This window comes from Diabrotica virgifera, chromosome 2 (assembly GCF_917563875.1).
Source record: "Diabrotica virgifera virgifera chromosome 2, PGI_DIABVI_V3a".
Taxonomy (NCBI): domain Eukaryota; kingdom Metazoa; phylum Arthropoda; class Insecta; order Coleoptera; family Chrysomelidae; genus Diabrotica; species Diabrotica virgifera.
The window spans coordinates 8,387,820-8,415,532 of NC_065444.1; the positions used below are offsets into that span (position 1 = coordinate 8,387,820).

The 27,713-nt window shown below is 31.5% G+C and overlaps 1 protein-coding gene across 1 annotated transcript; it reads left to right on the top strand.

Moving 5' to 3' along the window:
• Positions 1–27,449, top strand: LOC126879437 (uncharacterized). Its single transcript, XM_050642449.1, has 3 exons — positions 1–167; positions 14,754–15,039; positions 26,480–27,449. Exons 2-3 carry the CDS (start codon positions 14,800–14,802, stop codon positions 27,440–27,442), a joined length of 1,203 nt encoding a protein of 400 aa, XP_050498406.1. The 5' UTR covers positions 1–167; positions 14,754–14,799; the 3' UTR covers positions 27,443–27,449.
• The last annotated feature ends 264 nt before the right edge of the window (positions 27,450–27,713 follow it).

Sequence of the window (27,713 nt, forward strand, 5' to 3'; positions counted from 1 at the left end):
ATGTAGTCCGGTAAATAGGTGTTTCGGACGAAAATAATAGCGAATGAATATAAGTACACGTGGGTTTTGGTAATTAATTCCGTAAAAGAAGAAGTATATGCTGCAAGTAAATATTGGATAAAGTGACGAGGACATTTGTAAAAGTTATAGGAATCATCTGCCAATGAGTATACTTTTACACTATTTTTTTTTGTATTGAATTTGATCTGCCATTTTTAAGTTTTCGTCTTCCTTACATAATTTTGAAAGACTCGTCATTTATTTAATGTTTTTTTCCTATCTATTTTTTTCTTTGGTTGGTGTTGTTGATAGCTTCAGTGATCCACTTCTTTGTATATTCCCACGTTTTGGCTGGGTCTCCGGTGGTTACTGGTAGGTCACTTTTTGCTAATACTTCTCTAAACAATTGATGGATTCGACCGTTACTTGATGGAAGTTCATTTTATCTAACAATAAAACACTGAAAACGTTTGTTTTCTATACTTCCACAAAATTTATTACAACTAAGTGACTACAGCTGTTTCGGCAGATTGCCTTTCTCAAGTGATATAGTTTACAATGTGTTTGCCTTTTTAAGTCTTCAACTGAAGAGGTTGAGGAGTGGGGAGCTGTTTGTCTCGAGTTGGTCATTCAGAATTATATCTGTATTTTTCAGTTTATTAATTTCCATAGATTCTAAAAAAGATAGCTAAAGGCCTTTATTTTGAATATGTAGAATTTGAAACTCTTCATTTAAAGAATGATTATGATCTAGAAGGTGAAGTGCGTATGTAGAAGTGTCTGTTTTTCTAATGTTGAATGCCCTTTTGTGTTCTGCTATCCGTTTGTCAAAAGTTCTGCCAGTTTGACCGATGTACGTTTTCAGACAGTCACCACAAGTTAGTTTGTACACACCACTCTGTAGTTGCTTTCTCTTTCGGCTTTTATTGTTCTTAATATATTTGCTTAAGTTGTTGTTAGTTCTGAAAGCTGGTGTTATTCCTTTCGTTTTTATGTATCTGGCTATTGTTGTTGTTATCTTGCCAGTATATGTGAGAGAGCAGAAGGTACTGGGTTCTTTCTGTGGTGGTGGATACATTAATTTCAGGGCTTTCTTATGGAGTTTTTGGTTTAAAATTTTGTTAACTGTTTGTTCGTTATAGCCGTTGTTTACTGCTATTTGTTTAATGATGTTTAGTTCTATCTCAAAGTTATTTTTTGTCATGGGAATTTCTGTCAGTCTATGTATCATGCTATGGTAGGCTGCTAATTTGTGTTGTGTAGGATGGGATGATGAATTGTGTATAGTTGTGTCAGTATGGGTAGGTTTATGGTATACGGAGAACTCATGTTTGTTGTGTAGTCTGGAAATCGTTACATCTAGAAAGTTTATGGAGTTATTCTGTTCTGTTTCTATTGTAAACTCAATATTATTATGAAGTGAATTAATATATGATAGAAATTGGTCAAGTTGTCTGTTAGTTCCTGTAAAGCATACTAGTATATCATCCACGTATCTCCACCAATATAAGAACTGTTTAAATACGGGATGTTTAGAAATTGTTGTTTCAAGTTGGTTCATAAATATATCTGATAGCAATGGGCTTAGAGGATTACCCATAATGAATTCAATAATCAAATATACACAAACAACAGTGCAGGACTTATTATGGGTAATCCTCTAAGCCCATTGCTATCAGATATATTTATGAACCAACTTGAAACAACAATTTCTAAACATCCCGTATTTAAACAGTTCTTATATTGGTGGAGATACGTGGATGATATACTAGTATGCTTTACAGGAACTAACAGACAACTTGACCAATTTCTATCATATATTAATTCACTTCATAATAATATTTAGTTTACAATAGAAACAGAACAGAATAACTCCATAAACTTTCTAGATGTAACGATTTCCAGACTACACAACAAACATGAGTTCTCCGTATACCATAAACCTACCCATACTGACACAACTATACACAATTCATCATCCCATCCTACACAACACAAATTAGCAGCCTACCATAGCATGATACATAGACTGACAGAAATTCCCATGACAAAAAATAACTTTGAGATAGAACTAAACATCATTAAACAAATAGCAGTAAACAACGGCTATAACGAACAAACAGTTAACAAAATTTTAAACCAAAAACTCCATAAGAAAGCCCTGAAATTAGTGTATCCACCACCACAGAAAGAACCCAGTACCTTCTGCTCTCTCACATATACTGGCAAGATAACAACAACAATAGCCAGATACATAAAAAAGAAAGGAATAACACCAGCTTTCAGAACTAACAACAACTTAAGCAAATATATTAAGAACAATAAAAGCCGAAAGAGAAAGCAACTACAGAGTGGTGTGTACAAACTAACTTGTGGTGACTGTCCGAAAACGTACATCGGTCAAACTGGCAGAACTTTTGACAAACGGATAGCAGAACACAAAAGGGCATTCAACAATAGAAAAACAGACACTTCTACATACGCACTTCACCTTCTAGATCATAATCATTCTTTCAATGAAGAGTTTCAAATTCTACATATTCAAAATAAAGGCCTTAAGCTATCTTTTTTAGAATCTATGGAAATTAATAAACTGAAAAATACAGATATAATTCTGAATGACCAACTCGAGACAAACAGCTCCCCACTCCTCAACCTCTTCAGTTGAAGACTTAAAAAGGCAAACACATTGTAAACTATATCACTTGAGAAAGGCACTATGCCGAAACAGCTGTAGTCACTTAGTTATAATAAATTTTGTGGAAGTATAGAAAACAAACGTTTTCAGTGTTTTATTGTTAGACTTCTCTAAACCTTTGTGGATGTTTTGGAACCAATTATTGTTTTTTTTATTTATGTCTTATTGTGTAGTTTAAGGTGGAATGCTGCATGTAACATTTTGTGGTCGGAATCACAATCTGCAGCTGGTTTTATCTTTAGGTTGATTATTGAGCTCCTCCATTTAGTGACAAAAATATAATCTATTTGGTTCTTGGACTAACTGAATGTAGATCAATGCAGGTCAGGAAATGGGAATGTTTAGATGGATAACATGAGTTATACAAAAGAATAAAATTAAAACTGGGTATATTAGGGGAAGTCTGGTCTAGATATTGAATAAGCTTATTATCTAGGTCAGGGGTGGGCAAAAGCCGGCCCGCGGGCCGTATCCGGCCCTTGTACTTACTTTATCCGGCCCGTTGAGAAATCCCGCAAGCAATTTTTTAAGAGAATAGCCCTAAATGCTTTTTAAATGCATTCATTTTTTTTTAATTCTGAGAAAACTAATAAGTATTTTTGAAAAATTTAAACGCTGAATGAAATATTACATTATTGCCGAGGGCCGAAAGCCCCTGAAAACTTCTATGTTTATTTTAATAAGTCACAGGGGTGAAAAAAAAAGAGAAAATTTAATGTGTTTTTTAATTTTAAATATCTCATTTAAAAGAAACTGTTTGTTTATTCTAAGGGATTTTCGGCCCTCGGTAATAATGTCATATTTCATTCTGCGTTTAAATTTTTAAAAAATATTTATTAGTTTTCTCAGGATTCGAAAAAAAGGAATGCATTTAAAAAGCATTGGTCCGAAATTTTGCGCCTACGCTCTTCATCTCTTTTATGCGGTTTCGTTGAAATCAACAGTATTAGTGTTCGTAGTGTTCAATGAAATGAATCTCTATCTTCTGCTTTTTTTAAAAGCATCTGTGTTTAACCCGGTCCAGGCGCAAATATTTTTCGGCCTGGGTATTTGTCGTCTACCAGGACCCTTTTCATTCGATTTTAGCCTTCATAATCAGCTGCTGCAACAACTTATAACAACGTACTTATCATTTCTAAGTATGTGCTCTTTCTCCTTGCTGTCTTTCTCCTTTTAATGATGATCGAAAGTTCTCTGGTCCTTTTCCATTCTGTGCAACACCATTTCGTTCGTAATATGATCGGTCCATGGTATTTTCAAAATTCTCCTAAAGAGCCACATCTCAAAAGTTTCCAGCTTTTTCATTTAGTCAGCATTAACAATCCAATAAACGAGAATAGAGTGGACTAGTGGACATACCATTTTTATTATTATCCCGGTTTTTTATAGGGTCTCCGCCTTCCGGTTCCCAGTTTCCAGCTTCGTCCGTCCGTCGTTGCGTTTGCCAGGGTGAAGGTTCCTTTTTGCCATTACCTTCTGAATGCCACACAGCTAGGACTGTTTCGGCCCTCCTCTCTCTTTCCCCTTGGCGTCAATTTTAAAATTTGTTTAGGCAGCCTGACGTCGTCCATTCTTTCTACATGACCATACCAGATCAGTTGTCTCCTCTGAATTTCGTCGATGATGGTTGACTTGACATAACGTTTTACCATTCGATACCAGATTTGCAGATTGAATCTTTGGTTACTCAGAAATTTCATTATCTTCATAAAGTCTGCTCTTGAATTTCTGAGTTTCATTTTTTATCTGGATCCTTGTTATGGCTTAATATAATGGACCACATTAAAAATTTCGTAATTTCACTGTGAACAAATTATTCGCATGTACACCCACACCCCAACTATGACAATTTATTATTAGTATTATCTATTACTAAGTCAAATGTCTTTGTCCAAATGCTTTAAAATGATACTTATAGTAAAAAGACTAAGAAAATGGCTATTCATTTTTGATACTTATAGTGTTTTTGTCAAAAAAATTTCTTGGGCAGAGAAAAACCTCCATCAAAAACATTAGCGTGTGCGCAGCGTACATACTGGGTATAGGTCTCCGGCCCGGGAGATATTTTGAAAATTTCATTTTGGCCCGCGCTTAAAAGTATTTGCCCACCCCTGATCTAGGTGGTTACGGTATATTCAAGGTGGAAATGGAAATTACAGAAAAATTGCAGAGTTGCTAGTTCCTATAAGAAATAGGAGATGAAGACCAAAGAAAACTTGGTTGGAGCTGCTGAGATAAGAGATCTCAGTAAAAGAGTTTGCTAGTGGTACAAAGGAAGATAAAAATTTATCAAAAAATATAATTGGGGAAGCCAACCACGCATAGGGATAAAGACAAAAAAATGATTATAAATTCCATGTTTGTCTTACTAAGATAATTGCCAATAATTTTCTTTGTAACTTTTACCTTACTGCTGGCTCTATTTTGTCTTTTACAGCTTTAGCAATATTTCTCCCCTTTGATCTTTTTTTAATCTGTCTCTTGTTCGTCTTTTTCGAAGATTTTCTTATCTGCTGTTTCTAGAATTATTTTTGTTCTTTCTATCAGGTCGTGTTTCTGCCGCCTATGTCATTATTGGTCTGATGACTCTTTTGTAAGTTCTGCCTTTCATTTCTTTCCCAATATTTTTGTTTCTCCGTAGCGTACGTTGTAAATCATCTTCATTTTGAGAGGTTAGTATTGCGTCTTTTTTTAGTTCTTAATTCTTTTAATATGTTATCCATGATCAGGTTGGATAATAGAAGACTCAGGGAATCTCTGGAGTCTTAAGCCACTGCCAGCTTCAATTGGGTCAGTTAGTTCTTCTTCAACTTTAAATTTTATTGTGTTGTTCTGGTAGATAAATCTGGTAGATCTGGTTTCTTTTTTAATAAGTAAATTTACCACATTCTTTATCTTCACCCTATACTTTTTAGCAATGTTCATTTCTAATCCATATTACTTGTAGTTCCCAAATTACTATCAATAAATTATTTATTTTGAGCTCTATTTTCATGTGCTTTTTTGAGAACGCTAACCAATTGATAGATAGTTTTAAGCAAATATTGTTTTCTGCTACGTGAACTATAGAGACTAAATGATCGGTCGTTGATCTACCTCCTCTATTTGTATGTTTATACATATTACTTTATTCATTGTTATATTTATACAGGGTGATTGATTAGCAGGGTAAAGCTCAATAGCTCCGCTATAGTAATAGATAGCAATAAAAGTTAATAACAGAAATTTTAGCCACCTTTGATCTTCACATTACAAAATTAGTTAGAATGTTACAGGGTGTTCGATAACACAGTGGCAGACCTAACTTATGTTTCTTTAAATAGAACACTATATTTTATTTTATATTCGAAATCCTGTTAACCTATCCATCACAAAAATATAAAGGTTTGTAATGTTATACAGGGTATTTACAAAGTTATAACCAATTTTGTTAAAAAATCGTAACAAGTTCAACTCCGTGTATAAATAAAAATAAGCACAACAGCAATGGTCTATTAATGCCATATTTTTTATTTATTGTCAAAAATTTTAAGAATTTATTGATATTGGTAATTTTCTTTATATCAAATACAGGGTGAGTCAAAACGCAAATACATTATTTTCTCAGTAATGTTAAATGGAACACACTGTATTTTATATCATTATTGAAAAGTAACATTAACGTACTTTAATTTTTATATAACATTCCCTATGCCCAAATTTATTAGTTTTCGAGATATTTTCATTTTTCAGAGCAAATTATTTTAGGTGTTTAAATTTATCTAAATTTTAAGTAAGCCATGACTGAATTGACAATTGAATATTACCGATTATCAATCCGGTAATCAATGTAACACTGTAGCAAATAAAGAAATAAAAATCATTTATTAGTAATACATTTTACAAACAAAAACACAACCACTACATGCAACATTTTTGAAACAATTAAAAATTATGTTTTTATGTAAATGCAACAAATAAACAATAGACCAGGGCGGATCTGTAAAAATATTAGTACATTTGGACGTTAAGAGGTGACTCAAATTTTTTTGCAGAAATTGCTTGAAAATAAATCAAATAATAATATTTGAGTTATCCTCCCTCTCAAAAAGGTCCGGAACATTGTTTAAATAATCAAAATGTCAAAAAATTAAGGAAAACTTCGTTTTATTTCTTGGTTTTTTGATTATAACTTTAAAAGTATTCATTTCCGAGAAAACTTGTACTGACATAAAAGTTGCGTAATTAAATTTCGTACAATATACAATTAGTCAAAAATTTAAAAATTAGTCACCCTTGTTGTAAAATAGCAATAATTACGAAACAACCATACAAAAACAAGTATTAGCATTTTACGTTTTTCAACCATTTATGCTACACTTAGGGACCTTTATATTTCAACCAGAAAAACTTCATGATACAGTAAAACAATACTGTAAATTTCATTAAGATAGGTTCAATAGATTTTGCAAAATAAATTTTGAAATCCAGCTTTCACAAAAAATATTCATTTTTTCAGAATGTTACAGAACTGAAAGTAAAGCAGATAACAAGTTGAAATTTGTTTTGCTTATAGAAGTGTACATACTGTAACTTTTATTTGCAATTTTTCAAAATTAAAATCGATTAACACCACAGCGTCAGGAATTTCTTTAAATAAACATTAATTATTGGTGCTACGCGCAGGACAGCGGATAGTTTGCTCTGATTGGGCATTCCAATGACATTTGATAATGATTGATACATTTTAATTTTTATTACATTTCGATATAAATAAATAAATTTGTTTATTGCAAAATAAAAACACATACTTTATCCTTTGAAATAACACTTTTATTAGCAAAAACTTTCTTTGTTCATATATTTTGACTAAGAGAATAAAACTTTATTATTTTTAAATATATGCAATTGTTTAAACAATATTTCACAAACAATAATAAAATTAGTTTGATTTTTGTGGAATTAAAATATTAAAATAAAACAAAATATAGAGTAAGAAAATAATATATTAGATAAAGATTGGAAGAAATTTTGGTGGAAATAAACTTGTATGAATCGAACACCGCTGTCTTGCGCGTGTTAATTAATAATAAATTAATGTTAATTTTTAAAAATTTCCTGACGCCGTCGTAATTAATCGATTTTAATTTTGAAAATTGTAAATGAAAGGTACGGTACACTTCTATAAGCAAAAAAATTTTCAACTTGCTATCTGCTTTATTTTCAGTCCTGTAACATTTTGAAAAAATGAATTTTTTTTGCGAAAGCTGGATTGTAAAATTTATTTTGCAAAATCTATTGAACCGATCTTAATGAAATTTACAGTACTGTTTTACTGTATCATAAAGTTTTTCTGGGTAAAATATGAAGGTCCTAAGTTTAGCATAAATTGTTGAAAAACGTAAAATGCGAATACTTGTTTTTGTATGGTTTTTTCGCAATTATTGCTATTTTGCAACAAGGGTGACTATTTTTTGAATTTTTAACCAATTCTATATTGTAGGAAATTTAATTACGCAACTTTTATGTCAGTACAACTTTTCTCGGAAATGAATACTTTTAAAGTTATAATCAAGAAACGAAGAAAAAAAATCGAATTTTTCCTTAATTTTTTGACATTTTGATTATTTAAACAATGTTCCGGACCTTTTTGAGAGGGAGGATAACTCAAATATTATTATTTGATTTATTTTCAAGCAAGTTCTGCAAAAAAATTTGAGTCACCTCTCAACGTCCATCTCAAAACAGGTGCGCCCTGGACTACAAAGAAAATTAGTAATAAATTTTCCAAAAAAACACACAAACACAAAATACAATATTTTGTGAAGACAATTAAACACTACTTTTGTATGTAAATGTAACAATGTAACAAATAAAGAACGAAACATAATTTATCAGTAATACATTTTGCAAAAAAACATGTTTGAAAAAATTAGAAGCTACTATTAATAAAATATTTTTAATGTTTAATTACATAAGGTGTTCAAAATTATCTCCTGACACATTTATGTACGACTAAAAACGATCATTGAATGAGCTACGTACTCTACGGAGCATTTGTAAATTAACACGTCGAAATACACTTTGTATTCTATTTTTCATCTCATCCCTTGTTGTTGGAGGTATTTTATAAACTTCATTATTAACGTAACCCCAAAAAAATCAGTTCAGTTTATTAAATTCTGGTGATTTGGGTGGCCACGCTACTGGTCCATTGAAAAATGAAAATATCTCGAACACTAATAAATTTAGACATAGGGAATGTTATCTAAAAATTAAAGTACGGTAATGGTAATTTTCAATAGTGATATAAAATACAGGGTGTTCCATTTAAAATTACTGAGAAAATAATGTACTTGCGTTTTGGCTCACCCTGTATTTGATATAAAGAAAATTAGCAATATCGACCATTCTTGAAAATTTTGACAATACGTTAAAAAATATGGCATTAATAAACCATTGTTGTTTTGCTTATTTTTATTTATACAGTGAGTTGAACTTGTTACGATTTTCATATAAAATTGGTTATAACTTTGTAAATACCCTGTATAACATAACAAACCTTTATATTTTTGTGATGGAGAAGTTAACAGGATTTCGAATTTAAAATAAAATATATTATGTTTTTATAATATTATATATTATTTAAATTAAAAATATATTATTTATTACATAAATTATATATTATATAATATTTATAATTGTTATATATTATTATATAATATTATATAAATATTATGTTTTTCGTCTTTTGCGTTATTTTGCCGGTTATTAGCACGCTCATCACTGAATATGCGACATGTATGCACAAAGAGGAATTCGTAAATAACACTCATTAAAGGATCATGGGAACAAGATCAAATAAAAATGGTCAGCAAGTGGTTTATGGTCAAGATGTCTTTATTCAAATTTGTGAGAGTTCTGGTCCACCTCTTTATTTACAATGCGAAAATTTCACAGTGGATACCTTTGGTCGACATCTCTCAGTAAGATTATCGGAATGCCCAGATATTTATATTAATATAAATATAATAAATATATTAAGTTCCATTAAAAAAAAACATAAGTTTGGTCTTCCTCTGTGTTATCGAACACCCTGTAACATTACTACTGTAACATACTAATTTTGTAATGTGAAGCTCAAAGGTGGCTAAAATTTTTGTTATTGCCTTTTATTGCTATCTATTACTATAGCGGAGCTATTGAGCTTTACCCTACTAATCAATCACCCTGTGTATTTAACTTTTTTATTGATCTAGCCCCAACGGCAGGTTTTCCATTCTTCGTATTTTAATTTTAAGAGTGGTCAGTATTTGATTTGTCGTCGTATGTAAACACTTTGAATATTAATACATACTGATTCTATCAAAAACCACGTGACGTCATTAGACCTACAAATGTAGGGATTGTGAGAAAGTTTGTGTAATTAAAGTGTGGGAGGCACTAATACAATCGATAGACAATTTTAGAAGGACACGCATTAGAACACATGATACATCTAATTACCTATTTTGATTAATGACTTATCAACACCTGAAACCAATGCTTTATTACAAATTCTTCATATCTTCATAGATCAAGGTTTCTAGTGATTCTATTTTTAATAACCTATAAATAACAGTGCTCTCTTTTTGTACCCAGGGAGTTAATTCACAGATATTGTGTAACAGTAATTCAAGTATTCAAAGTACCAAACAACAAAGAAAACCAACAACAGGGAAGAATTCATTCATTCATTCAAACACTGAACTCCAATGTTAAACATATCTTGAGGTGAAACGAAAACGCCCTAACAAATTAAGTGTTCGGACAAACGAAAATTTATTGAAAACCTTCACAACCTTACTTCTTGAATTAAAGAATGCAGACCAACAATACCTACATTAAAGTCTATCACTAATAATAAAATATTGAAATGGTTTAGTTTCTATAAACTTTGAATTCCAGTGTTGGCGGAAAAATAAACGAAAAATTTTGGATAATATCGTGGCAACTAAATGTTCGAACAAAAAATTACTATTTTATATGTACATGGGGTTACATCGCATCGCCACGCACCTTTACAACAGCGGCAATCCAGTCTGGCAATATTCCTACTAAGGATTGACACAAGTCTATACCTACTATCTATACCAGCGATACTCAACCTTTTTCTTCCCTGGGCCACATAGTAGCTATTGCCACAGCTTGCGGACCGCAATCAAGATGAAGTAGTATACAGGGTGTTTCATTGGGAAACGGAAATACTTAAATGGTGAATAGAGGTAAATGAGGCGGTTCTAGACATACTAAATTTATTGCTCCACCGACTTTATAACCGAGTTACAGGGTGTTTTATCGATTTTGCCCATTTCTTTCTGGACCCATAACTTTAGAACCACTTTGTATATTTTTTTGATATTCGGTACACATATGTCACATTTAAAACCGAAACCACATAACTACTAATCACAAGAAAAATCCAGGTCCGGATTAAACAAAATTATAAATCCATTGTAACCTTGAAACAACATCCTGTATATTGAAATTTTCAAAACCCGTTTGCACATTTGAGAAGAGCTTTAATGGAGGTTTCATTTTTTGTGCAGACAATTCAATGATGTTAATTTTGAAATTACATATATCGAAATTTTTAAGAACTCGTACTTTCAAAACAAAAATTTCGATATGATTATTTCAAAATTAATGTCATTAAATTGTCTGCGCAAAAAATTGAAGCGACCAATTAATTTTAATGTTTATGCTCTTTTTAAATGTACAGACGAATTTTAAAAATTTTAATATACAGGGTCACAATTGTTGTTTCAAGGTCACAATTATTTTAATTTTTTTTTGTTGATCCGAATTTGAATTTTCCTTGTGATAACTAAATGGGTCGTTGCAATATAGTAAATAAGTATTGATTATTTTTAAAATGAGTATTTGTTCATTAACTTTAATAATTTATTATTAAAAGTTAATAATACCTTGCTTTTTAATCACAGTTCTTAAAAATTTCAATATAATTTAAAATTAAAGTCATTAAATTGTCTGCCTCACTCCCAAACATGCCTCAAACATATCCCCACACTATCAAATAATTAGAGAAAACACGTGAAATTTGACAAATAATTTGATCACAGGGCCCTTTAGTTAGCCTTCGGGCCGCATAAAAAACGACAGAGGGCCGCAGGTTGAGTATCACTGATCTACACAATCCCGTAATTCACCTAATATCCTCTCCAAGTCGGCGACGGTTCTCTGGTGATCATTACGCAATCTCAGTTTCATCTTATGTCACAATGCTTCAATAACATTAAGGTCTGGACTGTTCGAAGGCCATCAGAGGACTTTGCTGTTATTGTCTCCAAACCATTTTTAGTTGTTTTAGCTATATGACCTGCAGCACCGCCTTGCTGGAATATATAGAATATAAAGTTCAAGTCCGGGTAGAGATGTGCGTACTTGGTAGTACAAGACTATATTATTTGAAATTTCTTGATACTTTGCTGCGTTAATTATGCCTTCCACTACTTTATATCTTCTTAGACCCGCTGATCACCTGCATCTCCCAATCATAATTTATTTGGGAAACTTCACAGTTCTTTTGAGGCAATATTTGTGGAAGGCTTCGTTTGTACTTCTCATAACCCTTTTTCACGCAAACATCAAATTTCGATTCGTCACTGAATGTAACTTTGGACCAATCATCAACGGTCCACGAAATCTTTGATCTGGCCTAGTTGAAGTGTTTGTCTGCTAGTAGAGGTTTTTCTCTCACCTAAAACATTACAAGTAATAAAACAATTACGATTCAACCTTATAAAATCAAATATGTGTCCTGATTTGTGTATTCATTTCCTGCAGCACTTCCGTGATAAATGTTTTCCTGTTGTGTGGACCCAGTCTGCAAATTTTCTAGTTCCTTAGAATGAATAAAAAGTTTCTTTTGAATGAGATATTTGAAATTAAAAATTACACTACATTTGATAGACGTTGCGACGTCGCAATGGAACAACGCATTGTATGCCACACCTGCTTTACGTGACACTGCCATTGAAGAACACCCTTGTCCGTCGATCCGTTGAAACATCGTAACTGATCGACGCGACGCAGCTCAACGCACTGATGGGGCCTCATCCCGATGCGTTGTTCCGTTGCGACGTCGCAACGCAACGCATCTCAATGGACTAATAGACCAGGGTGCATCTGTAAAAATATTAGTACATTTGGACGTTGAGAGGTGACTCATATTTTCTTGCAGAAATTGCTTAAAAATAACTCATATAATAATATTTGAGTTATCCTCCCACTCAAAAAAGTCCGGAACATTGTTTAAATAATTAAAATGTCAAAAAATGAAGGAAAAATTCGATTTTTTTCTTCGTTTTTTAAATATAACTTTGAAACTATTCATTTTTGAGAAAAGTTGTACTGACATAAAAGTTGCGCAATTAAATTTTCTATAATATAGAATTCATTAAAAATTTTAAAAATTGTCACCCTTGTTGCAAAATAGCAATAATTGCGAAAAAAAACGATAAAAAAACAATTATTCGCATTTTACGTTTTTCAACCATTTATGCTACACTTAGGACCTTCATATTTTAGAAGAATATTTTTTTACCTTTCATTTGCAATTTACAAAATTAAAATCGGTTAACCACTACGGCGCGTCAGGAATTTTTTTAAATACACATTTTTTTGGTGCTACGCGCAGGACAGCGGACAGTTTGCTCTGATTGGGCATTCCAATGACCTTTGATAATGATTGACAAATTTTAATTTTTAGTATATTTCGATATTAATAAATAAATTTGTTTATTGCAAAATAAAAACACATGCTCTGTCCTTTGAAATAACACTTTTTTTGGCAAAAACTTTCTTTGTTCATATATTTTAACTTAGAGAATAAAAGTTTATTATTTTTAAACATATGCAACTGTTTAAACAATATTTCACAAACAATAATCAAATTAGTTTGATTTTTGTGGAATTAAAACATTAAAATACAACAAAATATAGTGTAAGAAAATAATATATTAGATAAAGATTGAAAGAAATTTTGGTGGAAATCAACTTGTGTGAATCGAACACCGCTGTCCTGCGCGTAGCACCAAAAATTAATGTTTATATAAAATAATTCCTGACGCCGTGGTATGATAGTTAATGGATTTTAATTTTAAAAATTGCAAGTGAAAGGTACGTATTCTTCCATACGTAAAAAAATGTCAACTTGCTATCTGCTTTATTTTCAGTCCTGCAATATTTTGAAAAAATGATTTTTTTTTGCGAAAGCTGGATTGCAAAATTTATTTTGCAAAATCTATTGCACCGATATAAATGAAATTTACAGTATTGTTTTAATATATTAAATAGTTTTTCTGGGTAAAATATGAAGGTCCTAAGTGTAGCATAAATGGTTGAAAAACGTAAAATTCAAATACTTGTTTTTTTATCGTTTTTTTTTTTTCGCAATTATTGCTATTTTGCAACAAGGGTGGCAATTTTTATAATTTGTCATCAATCCTATATTATTGGAAATTTAATTACGCAACTTTTATATCAGTACAACTTTTCTTGAAAGTTAATACTTTAAAAGTTACAATCAAAAAACGAAGAAAATAATCGAATTTTTCCTTCATTTTTTGACATTTTGGTTATTTAAACAATGTTCCGGACATTTTTGAGTAGGAGGATAACCCAATTATTATTATAGGAGTTAATTCCAAGAAATTTCTGCAAAAAAATATGAGTCACCTCTCAACGTTCATCTCAAAACAGATGCGCTCTGGACTATAATGGAACCTCGCTCTTTAGTGGTCGCAATTACTTTCAGCCAGTAAACTTGCCAAGGTAACTAGAAAATTTGTACCATTTACTTGCCACGATATTATGCAATATTTTCGTTTATTTTTCCGCCAACATTGCAATTCAAAGTTTATAGAAACCAAGCCATTGGAATATTTTATTATTAACGATAGACTTAATTATTGATCTTGTTTAATTTAATAAGCAAGTTTGTTTTCAATAAATTTGTTGTTAGAGCTTGTGATTCACATTGGCTCTTCTATATTATTTACTATATTTTCCTTAGGATACCGTTCGTTCGCCATTATTTTTAATCTGAGTGGAGGACAGTAATGAACTTGTTAACAACAAAAATATTCGTAGCAGTGCTGTTTTTCTTTGTTCGGTTTTTCTTTTCGATTTTACCAGTGAAATTATATAACTTTCTGAAAAAGTGGGAAGACGAGGATGACTCTTCAGGACAGTTTGTCAATCAGAAAAGACATCGCCAAGTGACACTAGCGATTGCTTTTTGCCAGTCGTTTGGAGGAGGAGTTTTGTTTGCCACGTGTTTCTTGCATATGATGCTGGAGGTTAGGATGAGTTTGATATTCATCATGAGCACTATGCACTTGAACACTAAACATTATCATTACGTAAGCACTTCGAAACAGTACGTGAGCATTTCGCACACTTCGAAATAAGCAGCAATAACGTATAGTAGAAAAATAGCAGCACTTTTTGTATTCGATACTAAGCTATCATATAGTATCATCATAATCTTCATCATCATCATCTAGTCTCTACTTCCACTACTGAACATAAGCCTCTCATGCTTTTTCACCGATTTTGTGCCATTTGGATGATTCAGTTTATTTGTTTAGTCATACAATAAGAACACATAATTAAAAACAATAGAAAACGTAAATGGAGCGTTACAAACGAACACATAATGCATCAATATGATCTAAAAAAATTTCGGTCGCATTCAGGACCCCATCAAAAAATCCAAGGGACTGCCTTAAGGGTATTCTTCAACAATGTGACGGACAGTCTGCATGTCGTTGCGCACCACAGTCACACTCAGGGATAAGGGCTTTTCCCCATCTATGTAAAATGTCAGCGCATCTAGCGTTGCTTGTTTTTATCCTGTTCAGAGTTGCCCATGTATTGCGGGGCAGTTCAAATTCTGTTGGTTTGTGATCAGTATAGGCAATTTGGTGTACTTCCTGTGGTGAGTTGATCTCCTATTGTCTTCTCCAGGCGTTGGTGAGGATGAAATGTTTCTGATTAAGGAGGCCTTTAACAATGAAGGATATCTGATGCGCAGCCTATTCATTTTGATATCAAGCTTATCATGGTGAATGGGTAGTTGATGTATAGCCTGTATTTTTCTAAATTCTTTGAGAATAAAATGACTTCTTCGTAGTTTCGGCGGTGAGCTGTAACTCATAATGTTTGTGTGTTTAATATTGCGCCATTACCGGGGAGACATATTCGGCTGCCCAGTATAGAAGTCCGAGAGCGGATGATCTGAGTACAGAGGTTGAGGACCCCCAGGTGATGCCATATAGCTTTTGGATTATATTATTTCGAGTTATTAATTTTGCTGCCGTTCTTTGTAGGTATTCTTTAAAAGTTAAAGTTCTGTCAAGAGTTACTTCAAGATATTTTGGCGTTTGTAGAAGTGGTAGTGTATCTAAATAAAGAAACTTTGACTATTTTTAGGTTAAAGGCACTCCAAGACCTAAACAATGCAATATAGCGTATAATAAATACATTGGCATTGAAGTTAAATAGAAAATAAGTCGCTATAAGGCCCTTAATGACATACACTGCAGAAACTAGACCTGAAACAACAACAACCAAAAGATTTCTTGAAAAAACAGAAATGAAAGTACTTCGTGGTAGAGCTGGAAAGATTCTTCTAGACCAAGGGTTCCCAACCTTCTAGCAACTGCGTACCACCTGAAATATTTTGAAGATTTTGGTGTACCACCAAACACACCGGGGGGAATGGAAGGAAGCCCCCCAGGATCCTAATTTTTTTTTAAACAATTCAAATAAAACAATTATGCACATTACTCATAGCTATACAAAAGCCTAGTGCAATGTTATACTATTATTACAAACTAACAACCGAAAAAAAGATACAAATCAACAAAAATCAACATTAGTCATTGTGTATCGAGATTGATGCGAAGCTTGTTGCAGTTCGTCTGTGATTAAAGTGTCAATTGCAGGAGTAATTAAACTTAATTTTATTCTTAAGTCCTCTTCAATACTTATTACTCTGTTTCTATATTTATTTTTTATATACAATAGTTCAGAAAAATCAGTCTCACACAAGTAACTAGTGACTAATGGCATCAAAAACAGAAAACAGCTTAGCTTGCCGAAAGAGCATTGGATACTCGGATTTACACCCGATCCAGACATCAATTAACGATTTCTCTTTAACTGTCTTTCATAGAACTGTCTCACTATAAAACCGTACTGTAAGTAGCTTTCGTGGTATTTCCGATTGGTCTGCGGTTTAGGTTTGAAGTCTCTATCCTTTGAAGTCTGAGGGTTCACCAAAAACGACCCGACAGACCGCACTGAAATTTCCGCAGACAGAGGCCCAGCGTGATCGCTTGTTTCACCCACGCGACGCGTACCACCTGAAATCTTCCCGTGTACCACTAATTCACCAGTGGTACGCGTACCATCGGTTGGTAACTCGTGTTCTAGACAGAGAAACAAGTGAAGGCATAAGAAATACATGTAGGATAGAGACGATATTAATGGTTATGTGTAGGTTATGATTAAAACAGGAAAAAAGAGTGGAATGAACATAATATTAGAATGGAAGAAACAAGAATGATGAGAATCGCTCGAGATAAATCGCCAAAGGCACGGAGAAGTCCCCGAAAAAGGTGGAGAGACAATTTGAACGTTGATGCAGGTGGATGAAGTTTAAAGAGGTGAAATATTTTCTATATGAAAATATAACACCCTCAAAATTTTATAAAAATCTAATTTTTTAGCTCAGATTTTTATTACTATACCATAATATAAACTGTCGAAAACACAAGGCTAAAATCTACGGGTATCTAGTGAATAGGAAAATAAATATCCATATAAAAAAAGAAGAATCGGTTAAGGTAGCTTTTTTGGTGTAAATAAATCTTTTAAACCTGCTTGTTTTATTACACATTCTACATGATAGCATCACAATACTCCTGTAATAGCTTTAATCAATACGATTACTTTTTTTTTATACTAAACACTTTCGAAAGTGTCGAGGTCATTGTCAAGGGTAAATAATGATACGTTTTCTATTGTTCTTCCACGTAAAGCTTTTTAAAGCACAGATAGAAATCGCAGGAAAATAAAAGAAATCCTGGTAATGTTCAAATATATGTAGTTGCTTCAAACCAACTAATGAGTATATTTCGTGTGTCTGTGCAATTTTCTTTAGCAATTATTGGTTAAGCATTATTATTTTTAAGTGGAAAACTAAAATGCGATAAAAATAAGTAGCACGAAATGGTCCCTAAAAAGTCTTTTAATGTGGAATGAGAAAATCAACATTATGTTCATATTACTTAGTATAAAAAAAAACAACTCCCTAATTGATATAAGTGAAGCTTTTGTAGTAATGAACACATTATTTAAATTAACGAATACCACATACACAGGTACTTGAAATACTTATAAGACATAAGTTTTATAATTTCTTCTTCTCTTCTTCTTTTTGCGTAGACATGACTGCCTGTTTTTTGTTTTTTGTTTTGTTTGTCGTTCTTTCTATTTAGCCCAATAAAATAAAATAAAATCAAAATGTAATTCCGTACAGGTTGGAATAAATTTTTTGTCAAGTTTTGGTCAAGACAAAAGATATTTTCAAGAAAGTATATGATTCATATGAGATCATTGTTTAAATAATTAAAAATTGGTAATTTTTGCACAAAATTTACTTTTTAAACTGCTGCGGCAATTCTTGTTTTTATTAAGGACTTTACAATTTTCTTCTGCAAAGATGAATAAACAGTCTTTTATATGAGACTTACTGAATTAAATTTGACCCGTAATTTATTTAAATAATTTTAAATCAAAATTGAAAAACAAATTTCCAAAAAATATTATTTACAATATAAATAAGCACTATAAAATATTTTGTTTTGCAGAAGAAGTTGCGCTATGATATCACTATAAATTGACAAAAAGATTGGTTGATAAATATTGAGTAGTTTATAAGAGATTTAATTTGTTTATAAAAAATTACCATTTTTTCAATTGCAAAAACGCGTTTTATATGAGACTTACTAAATTAAATTTGACCCGTAATTTATTTAAATAATTTTAAATCAAAATTGAAAAACAAATTTCCAAAAAAATATTATTTACAATATAAATAAGCACTATAAAATATTTTGTTTTGCAGAAGAAGTTGCTCTATGATATCACTATAAATTGACAAAAAGATTGGTTGATAAATATTGAGTACTTTATAAGAGATTTAATTTGTTTATAAAAAATTACCATTTTTTCAATTGCAAAAACGCGGTTGTTGCCGATAGAGTATACAAGTTTTTAAGGTCTCATTTTTTTAAATTTAATGTATATTTTCAATAAATATATTGACAAATTAAAATTTTAATTAAACACCCCTTCAAAATTACGTTTGAAAATTGGTGTAATTTGTTTAAAACTTGTTTTTTTTTTTAAACATCACCGGGATTAAAAATTATGAATTTTTTTTTCGATATTCGTGTTCCTGGTAGCTTTTGACACACTTACAAAAGAAAAAAATTCTAGATCCATTTTTTTCAGGGATAGCTTTTCCAAGTTTAAAAATTCATACTTTGTTTTTTTATCAATATTAACATTTTAAAGTTCGTGAGTACATCTATCAACCCTACTACTTAACAATGTCATTTATACGTAGGCTTAAAATTTTAGAATATTTTTAAAAATAAGATTTTCGTAGCAACCCATGAAGGATGGTGCAGTAGTACTTTGCAATATCTTCGTTAATAATGGACCAATTTCAATGTTTTTTTATTTTATGGTAGCTAATAAAAATAGTAACATCTAAACGACACTTTTAACAATAAATATTCGTCAATTTGTTATAAACATTTTTTTTTAATTTTTTTTCTCTAGATGTGATAAATAAAAATTGACACAAATATTTTTTATATAAAAATTAACAAAATAATACTGAATTAGCATTAAAAATTTGTTAAAGACTTTTTGCTTTGTACAATATTAAAATATAAAGTGAGCACCTAAAGGTTGGAACACATTCATTTTCTCGAAAATTGACGATACGGGAAAAATACCGAAACAGGACAAACTTTATTTTTAAATTACGACTTTTTGGCATATAGATCATACTAGTGACGTCACCCATCTGTGCGAGATGACATGATCGATGATTTTTTTAAATGAGAATAGGTGTCGTGTGATAGCTCATTTGAAAGGTAATTCAATTCTCTATTCAGTAGTATAAACATTAACATAAATATTTATACAGGGCGTCAAAAAAAATTTTTTTTAATTAAATTTATTGACATAAAAAGAGGATTGTATGTAATTTATTTAATTCAAAATACATTTTACTGCTCTCAGAAAACAGAAAAAAATCTTTATTTAACAAATAAATATTGTTTTTTGCTTAAATTCAATATTAATGCAGCCACCCACCTGCCTCTTGACAGTTTGAACATTTAATTTAAACGAAAAGCGATGATTATTTTTCAAATAAACATTTTTTTCTGTTTTCTGAGAGCAGTAAAATGTATTTTGAATTAAATAAATTACATACATTCTTCTTTTTATGTCAATAAATTTAATGCAAAAAAATTTTTTTGGACACCTTGTAAAAATAATTATGTTAACGTTTAAAAAATAGAGGATTGAATTACCTTTCAAATGAGCTATCACATAATCCCCATTTTCATCACGCCCAGATGGATGACGTCACTAGTGTGATACATATGCCAAAAAATCGTAATTTAAAAATAAAAATTGACTTGTTTCGGGATTTTTTTTCCAAAATTGCCCATTCTCCTTTACAACCTTTACGTGCTCACTGTGTATGTATTTTACATTTAATTCTATAATATTTTTAACAGGTAATACACGAAAAATTGTGTATATATTTATTTGTTAATTTTTATTTATTTATATACATATATTTATATAGAGGTTGTCCTACATTTTTTTATATATTATATTTTGTATTCACATCATCTTTGCGAGATTTTGCCAATAATTTGTACAAAGAAAAAGTTTTTAGGATTCTTTAAGAACAATTTACTATTTTGTTACATTATTAAAATAAAAATTGTTTTAATACCCTTTTGTGATTATCTTTGGTGCCAACTTTTGTTTATCACATCACAATACTAGAAAAAAAAATTGTTCATAACTAATTATTGATTATTTATGGCAAAAAGGGTCATGCAGATGTTATTATTTTTATACTACCCCAAATTGAAAGAAAACATTGAAATTGACCCATTATTAACAAAGATATTGGAAACTACTTCTCCGCCAATTTTTAGACAAAAAGTTTTCATTTAAGGTGCTGCGAAAATCATCATTTTTCAAAATATTCTACAATTTTGATTATGTGTATAAATGACATTGTTAAGTAGTAAGGTTAATAGATGTAGTCACATAAATACTTTTAAATTCAATATTGATAAATAAACAAATTATGAATTTTTAATTTGGGAAAATCTATCTCGTCCAAAAATGCTTCTAGAAAATTTTTATTCTTTTGTGTCTAGCCCTGCATACTCTATCAAATGCTTGTATTTATCGTTACTTCCTCTAAATGCTTCCATGTTACTTCGACTGGCTCTTCAGCTTGTAGTGATATTTTTCGGTTAATTGCCAGTTTCTCAGTGAATTTATTTATCATTTTTTGTTTTAGGACATCGACGTTGTATTTTTTCCTTTTGGTCGTTTTTTGGTTTTTATCTCTGGAGAATTTCATTCTTAGTTTCGCTCTGACTAGCATGTCATCTGAAATCAGCACCTCTTATGCTCATGACATCTTGCAACCAGCTTTTCCATTTATATTCAATTGTTATATGGTCTATTTGGTTCATGTATCTCCCTCCTGATTCTGATATATGGCGGCAATTCCTATATCGATTAGTCTATTTAATATGATATCATGTTTCCTTCTCGAATAATCTATGAAGCATATTTTGGCGTTGGTTATAATATTTTGAATCAATAGTTTAATTAAAAATAAAGTCTCTTATACACCTAACACTTTCAATAAGCCAAACTGTATTTGTCCGATACTTTCTTTTAAATTTCGAAGTATATTCGTGCATATAACTTAAAGGAAATCCTTTAGATCATGTGGCATAAGACGTAAGTCGTTACAATCTCTATATTTTAGTTTCAGTATTCGTATAAATTCGATACGAATTTGTTTCAATATTCGTGTCACTCAATAAAGAACGTAAGAAAACTCTGTGTTTTGATTATTTCTATTATATCAAGTTGGCGATTACCATTGCAAAGGCTTCTTCATCTTTTGCAACATGGAATATTTGTCCTCTATTTGATGTCTGAGTCCGTTTTTCAACCAAGAAACGTGTTTTCTTCCTACACCTCTTCAGCCCTCTATTTTGCCCTTAAGGTCAGTTCTATATCTATTTCTCCTCACTATATTTCCCAGGATAAGACATTTTCCGGTGTTTAACAGTATTTGGCACTTCTCTATGTGTGTTGACCTTCCTTAGTACTTCCTCATTGGTTTTTCTTGCTCTACAAGGTATCTTCAGCATCCGTCTATGAATCCACATTCCCAATGCTTTAATTTTGTTTATGGTCGATACTTTCATTGTCCATACACCATACAAAAGTACAGACCAAACATGGCACTTAACCAATCTTTGTATTAGTTCTAAACTGAAATGATTATTTCAAAGAAATGACTTCATCTTCATAAAAGTAGATTTAGTCATAGTACATTCTTTCACGGTTTTTGCTGTAAATTTTAAAGAACCGCTTGGATTGACATGAAATTTGGTATACGCATAGCTAATATGTCAAATAAAAAAAGAGATATGGTACTGATGTGTGCTTCTGCCCTGGGGGTGACTTTCACCCCATCTCAGGGGGAAAAACATATGTCCAAGATAAGTCCCGGAATGGATAAACTGACTAATTTTAAGCAACTTTTGTTCTATACAGTTTTTTCACCAAATCAATACTTTTCGAGTTATTTACAAGTGAATATGTTCATTTCGCAACAAAATAACCACGTTTTAGACGGTTTTTCGCAAATAACTCAAAACGTAAGCATTTTGTCGAAAAACATATTCTTAGAAAAACTATAGCCTATAAAAAGTTTAAAAAAAAACGGTTTATATATTAGGTCTCTATACCTAGCAAAAGCAAAGTTATAGCTAATGAAAAAAGGTTCATATTCGAAAAATTCCAAATAAAATAATTAAATGTGAAATATCCAAATAATGAAGCATTCTTGGGGAAAACACGTTACAACTTTTTTAAAGTGTTTAAAAAAAGCTTTATTCCTATTTTTATAAAAAAAATTTCTAGCGTCAAATGTAAGCAAGTTACGCTCAAAATACAGTTGGTCCCTTTTGTTTTGGCAAAAAAAAAACAGGAAGATCACCCCCCAATTAGGAACTTAAATGAAATTAATCGTTACCGCTTCACAAATTACTTTTCTTATGTTGTGTTTATATAATCTGTAAGTTTCATCGATTCAAAATGCTTATTTTTGAAAACATTTCGTTTTAAAGTAAAATTTTTAAAAATTTTAACTTTGAAAAAAATGCTTTTTTTCAAAATAACTTAAAAACTTTTAGAGATACCAAAAATCTTAAACAATAAAAAAGTCAGCTTTACTCTTCTGAATATTATGTATTTTTTTGTTTTTCTAAGACAAAAATTGGTTAAGATTCCAAAATTTAGAGATACCAAAAATCTTAAACAATAAAAAAGTCAGCTTTACTCTTCTGAATATTATGTATTTTTTTGTTTTTCTAAGACAAAAATTGGTTAAGATTCGGTGTTTCTAAATTTGCATACACTCGTGATAAGTGACTCGTTCAAGCCCTTTTAACTACAGCTCTTTTAAAAATAAGGACTTTGAACCGATGAAACTTACAGATCCAATGATCAATACATACGCGAGTAAAAAACTTGTGAAGTTGTAACAATTAAGTTCATTTGAAATACTAATAGGGCCGATTTCTTGCCAAAAAAGGGACCAACTTTATTTTGAGCGTAACTTGTTTACTTTTGATGCTAAAATTTTTTTTAAACAAAAATAAGCATTTTTTAGACACTTTCAAAAAGTTAAAATGAGTTTTCCCCAAAAAAGTGCTTCGTTTTTTGGTTATGGCACGTTAAAATATTCGATTTGGAATTTGACGAATGTGAACCAATTTTTTCATTAGTTATAACTCTGCTTCTACTAGGTATAGTGACCTAATACACTAAGCGCCAAAATTAACGCACCACCTTAAAAATGGGACATATTTAATGTCTCATATTTCCTAAACCTGTTGTCCGATTTTAGTGATTTTTTTAATATGTTATAGATTTATTTTTCAAGAATATCGATGTAATAATATGGAAGGGGTCAAGTTCGCTCCCAATGGTAAGAATTTTACCTGAACTAAAAAAGGTAGAGTCCGAATTGGCTCCCATAGACAAAATTTATTTTACCTAAACATGTCGAAAATATCACCCAGCGTTGTCACTTCTTTCAAATTTTCTCTTTTTGTTAGAAACAGGTACCTTCCTAGAAATATCTATGGGAAAGGAGGAAGACCTAACCCTTCGGTCCTAACTTAACTTTCGGGTATTAGAGTGTAGAGCGCAAACCGGCCGATTTCAGGTAAGAGCGCAAAACGGTCGAGCGCATACCGGCCGACACCGATAATTTGTGTTAAAATTGCCACATATGCCAATGTTGAACTAAAACAAACTCTAAAAGTATTTGTCTAAAAGTATAATTTTCCTATAAAAAGTCTATATCACTATGTAAATTTCCTAAGCAGTATAAATATTACACGATTTGGCAACAATGTCTAATGTTTCCGCGATTATATGAGAGCCTACCCGCATTCATGCGGGAGCCAATTCGTACGCTTCTAAAATATACCTGAACGAAGCGGAGCGAACTCGACTTCACCCAATAATATTGTTGCTAAACAGATAAGTGTCATTGTATACCGGGTGTAACAATGATAGTGTGTTTTTCCTCAAAGTTTGGAACACCCTGTGGAATATTCTAGCGTATATAAAATATTGAAATTAAAACTCAACAGTAGCCTTAGGCTTTCTTAACATTTCGATTTTTGATTTATTTGATTATGCTGGATAATAAAAAAGTTAGATACTTTAACAATTAGCAAGGTTCTCCATCAATACAGGGTGTTTCTAAATAAGTGCGACAAACTATAAAGGGTAATTCTGCATGAAAAAATAATGACCGTTTACTTTATAAACATGTGTCCGCAAATGCTTCGTTTCAGAGATACGGGATGTTGAATATTTTCTTACAAACTGACCGGTTGAACTTGACAACCGGTTGAGATATGCAAATGAAATTTAGTAGGTTTTAAGAGGTAGTTATTGCGCATTTTTTGACGTACAACTAAGAATTTTATATTCACCATTAGCGTGCATACGGGTCATATTACCCGTATGCACGGGTAATCACGCGTATGCACGCCAATGGTGAATATAAAATTCTTAATTGTATGCCAAAAAATGCCCAATAACTACCTCTTAAAACCTATCAAATTTTATTTGCATATCTCAACCGGTTTTAGAGCAATAAATAAATCGTCAGTTTGTAAGAAAAAATTCAACATCCCGTATCTCGTAAACGAAGCATTTGCGGACATATGTTTATACAGCAAATGGTCATGATTTTTTCTTCACTTATTTAGAAACACCCTGTATTGATGAAAAATATTGCTAGTTATTAAAGTACCTAAATTTTATTATCCAACATAAGCGAATGAATTAAAAAGCAAAATGTTAAGATAGCTTAAGGTTACAGTTGAGTTTTAATTTCAATATTTTATATACGCTAGAATATTCCACAGGGTGTTCCAAACTTTAAGGAAAAAACACAGTATCATTGTTACACCCGGTATAGAATGACACATCTGTTTAGCAACAATATTATTACATCGATATTCTTGAAGAATAAAGCTATAACATATTAAAAAAAATCACCAAAATTGGACAACAGGTTTAGGAAATATGAGACATTAAAAATGCCCATTTTTAAGGTGGTGAGTTAATTTTGGCCCTTAGTGTATATACACCATGGTTTTCACTTTTTTACGTGCTATATTTTTGTTAAGAATTTTTTTTCGACCAAATACTTACTTTTTGAGTTATTTGCGAAAAACCGTCTAAAACGTGGTTATTTTGTAGAAAAATTAACATATTCACTCGCAAATAACTCGAAAAGTATTAACTTGGTGAAAAAACTTTATGGAACAAAAGTTGCTTAGAATTAATCATTTTATCCATTTCCGGACTTATTTCGAACATATATTTTTCACCCCCAAAAGGGGGTGAAACTTACCCTGGGGCAAAAGCACACATCGGCACAATATCACTTTTTTTCTTTGACTTGTTAGCTATGTGTGTGCCAAATTTCAAGCGGTTCAAGTCAATCCAAGCGGTTCTTTAAAATTTAGAGGTTTTGCAATATTTTACTTTTAAAGAACGTACTATAGTATTTTTACTACAAAAACGTTATTACGTAGGTCAAAATTTTTGACGTAAGAGAACTGTCAAAACATTAGAATGTGACTTTTCATTATTGCTATGTTTATTATAAACACGGCAATAATGAAAAGTCACATTCTAATGTTTTGACAGTTCTCTTACGTCAAAAATGTTGACCTACGTAATAACGTTTTTGTAGTAAAAATACTATATCATCGCTATTCTGCATATAGACAGGACTGATGACTTCAGTGTTATATTAATTATAAATTTTCCTTTTATTTTTAGGTGTACAAGTCTATGGAGGAATTGAAGGCCGTCGGAGACCTAAACACAGAATATCCTCTATCACAGCTAGCAATTTGTGTAGGATTCTTCTTCGTTTATTTCCTTGAAGAAATCTCACATTGGGCCATATCCAGAATCCCAGACAAAGGATGTCAAGCTTCAAATAAGAAAATCAATAACTTCACCAGATCTGCAGTAACACCAATCAATGAGTCTGTCAGAAATTCGCCAGTTAAAGCTTTCGTTATAGAAGAGCAGTACGAAAAAGAACTAAGTAAAGAAGATAATGAAAGTAAACCCGTGGAGGAAGATGAAGATAGTATAAAGAAGCTAAAGCAAGGCTTAAGTATTGATGAGGACCACGAAAATATAGTATACGATACGTTAAGTTTAAATTCAGAGGTAACACGACAAAACGAAAAGAACGCACAGCTTAGCAAGGAATACGACGAAAATTATGACGAAACAACTGAAGAAAAAATAGAAGAAGAAATCAAGTCTAAACAGCAGATCATGCGTGGTATACTCACTGTAGTGGCTTTATCGTTTCATGCAGTGTTCGAAGGTTTGGCCATAGGTCTCCAGAAAGCTACTGGTGACATATGGTACCTCTTCATAGCAGTTTGCATCCATTCAGCCACCATCTTGTTTTGCATAAGCTTGGAAATGGTAATAGCTAAAGTTAACTTTAAGGCAATATGCATGCATTCAATTGGTTTAGCGATTTCTAACCCTTTGGGGGTAGTTCTAGGAATCATTGTGACTTATACTAGTGACACTGAGACTAAGGCTAAATCAACAGCAATAGTAGCGTTGGAAGGACTATCAGCAGGCACAATTTTATACATTACGTTCTTCGAAGTGCTGAATCGAGAAAAAGAAAGGAGGGTTTATAGAATCACAAGGGCTATTTGCATTCTTGGGGGTTTTGGACTTATGGCTGTTTTGCAATGGTATCGTTAGGTGTAGTAGGTACTTTGTATAGTGATATTAAAATAATTAATATTCTTGTACATTCTTTGAGTATGAGTTTTTCCCTTGATTTTCTTTTGTTGTAATTAGGTTTCATTTGTTATTGAATATAGGAGTATCGTTGAATAAAGTCATGGATATCGGTAAGGAAGATAGGACAAAAATAAAAACGAACAAAAATACAAAAACGTAAATAGAACAACTAAACAAAAAATCAAAGAAGCGAAGGAATTAGAAAAATGTGCAGAATCGAAACATTAGA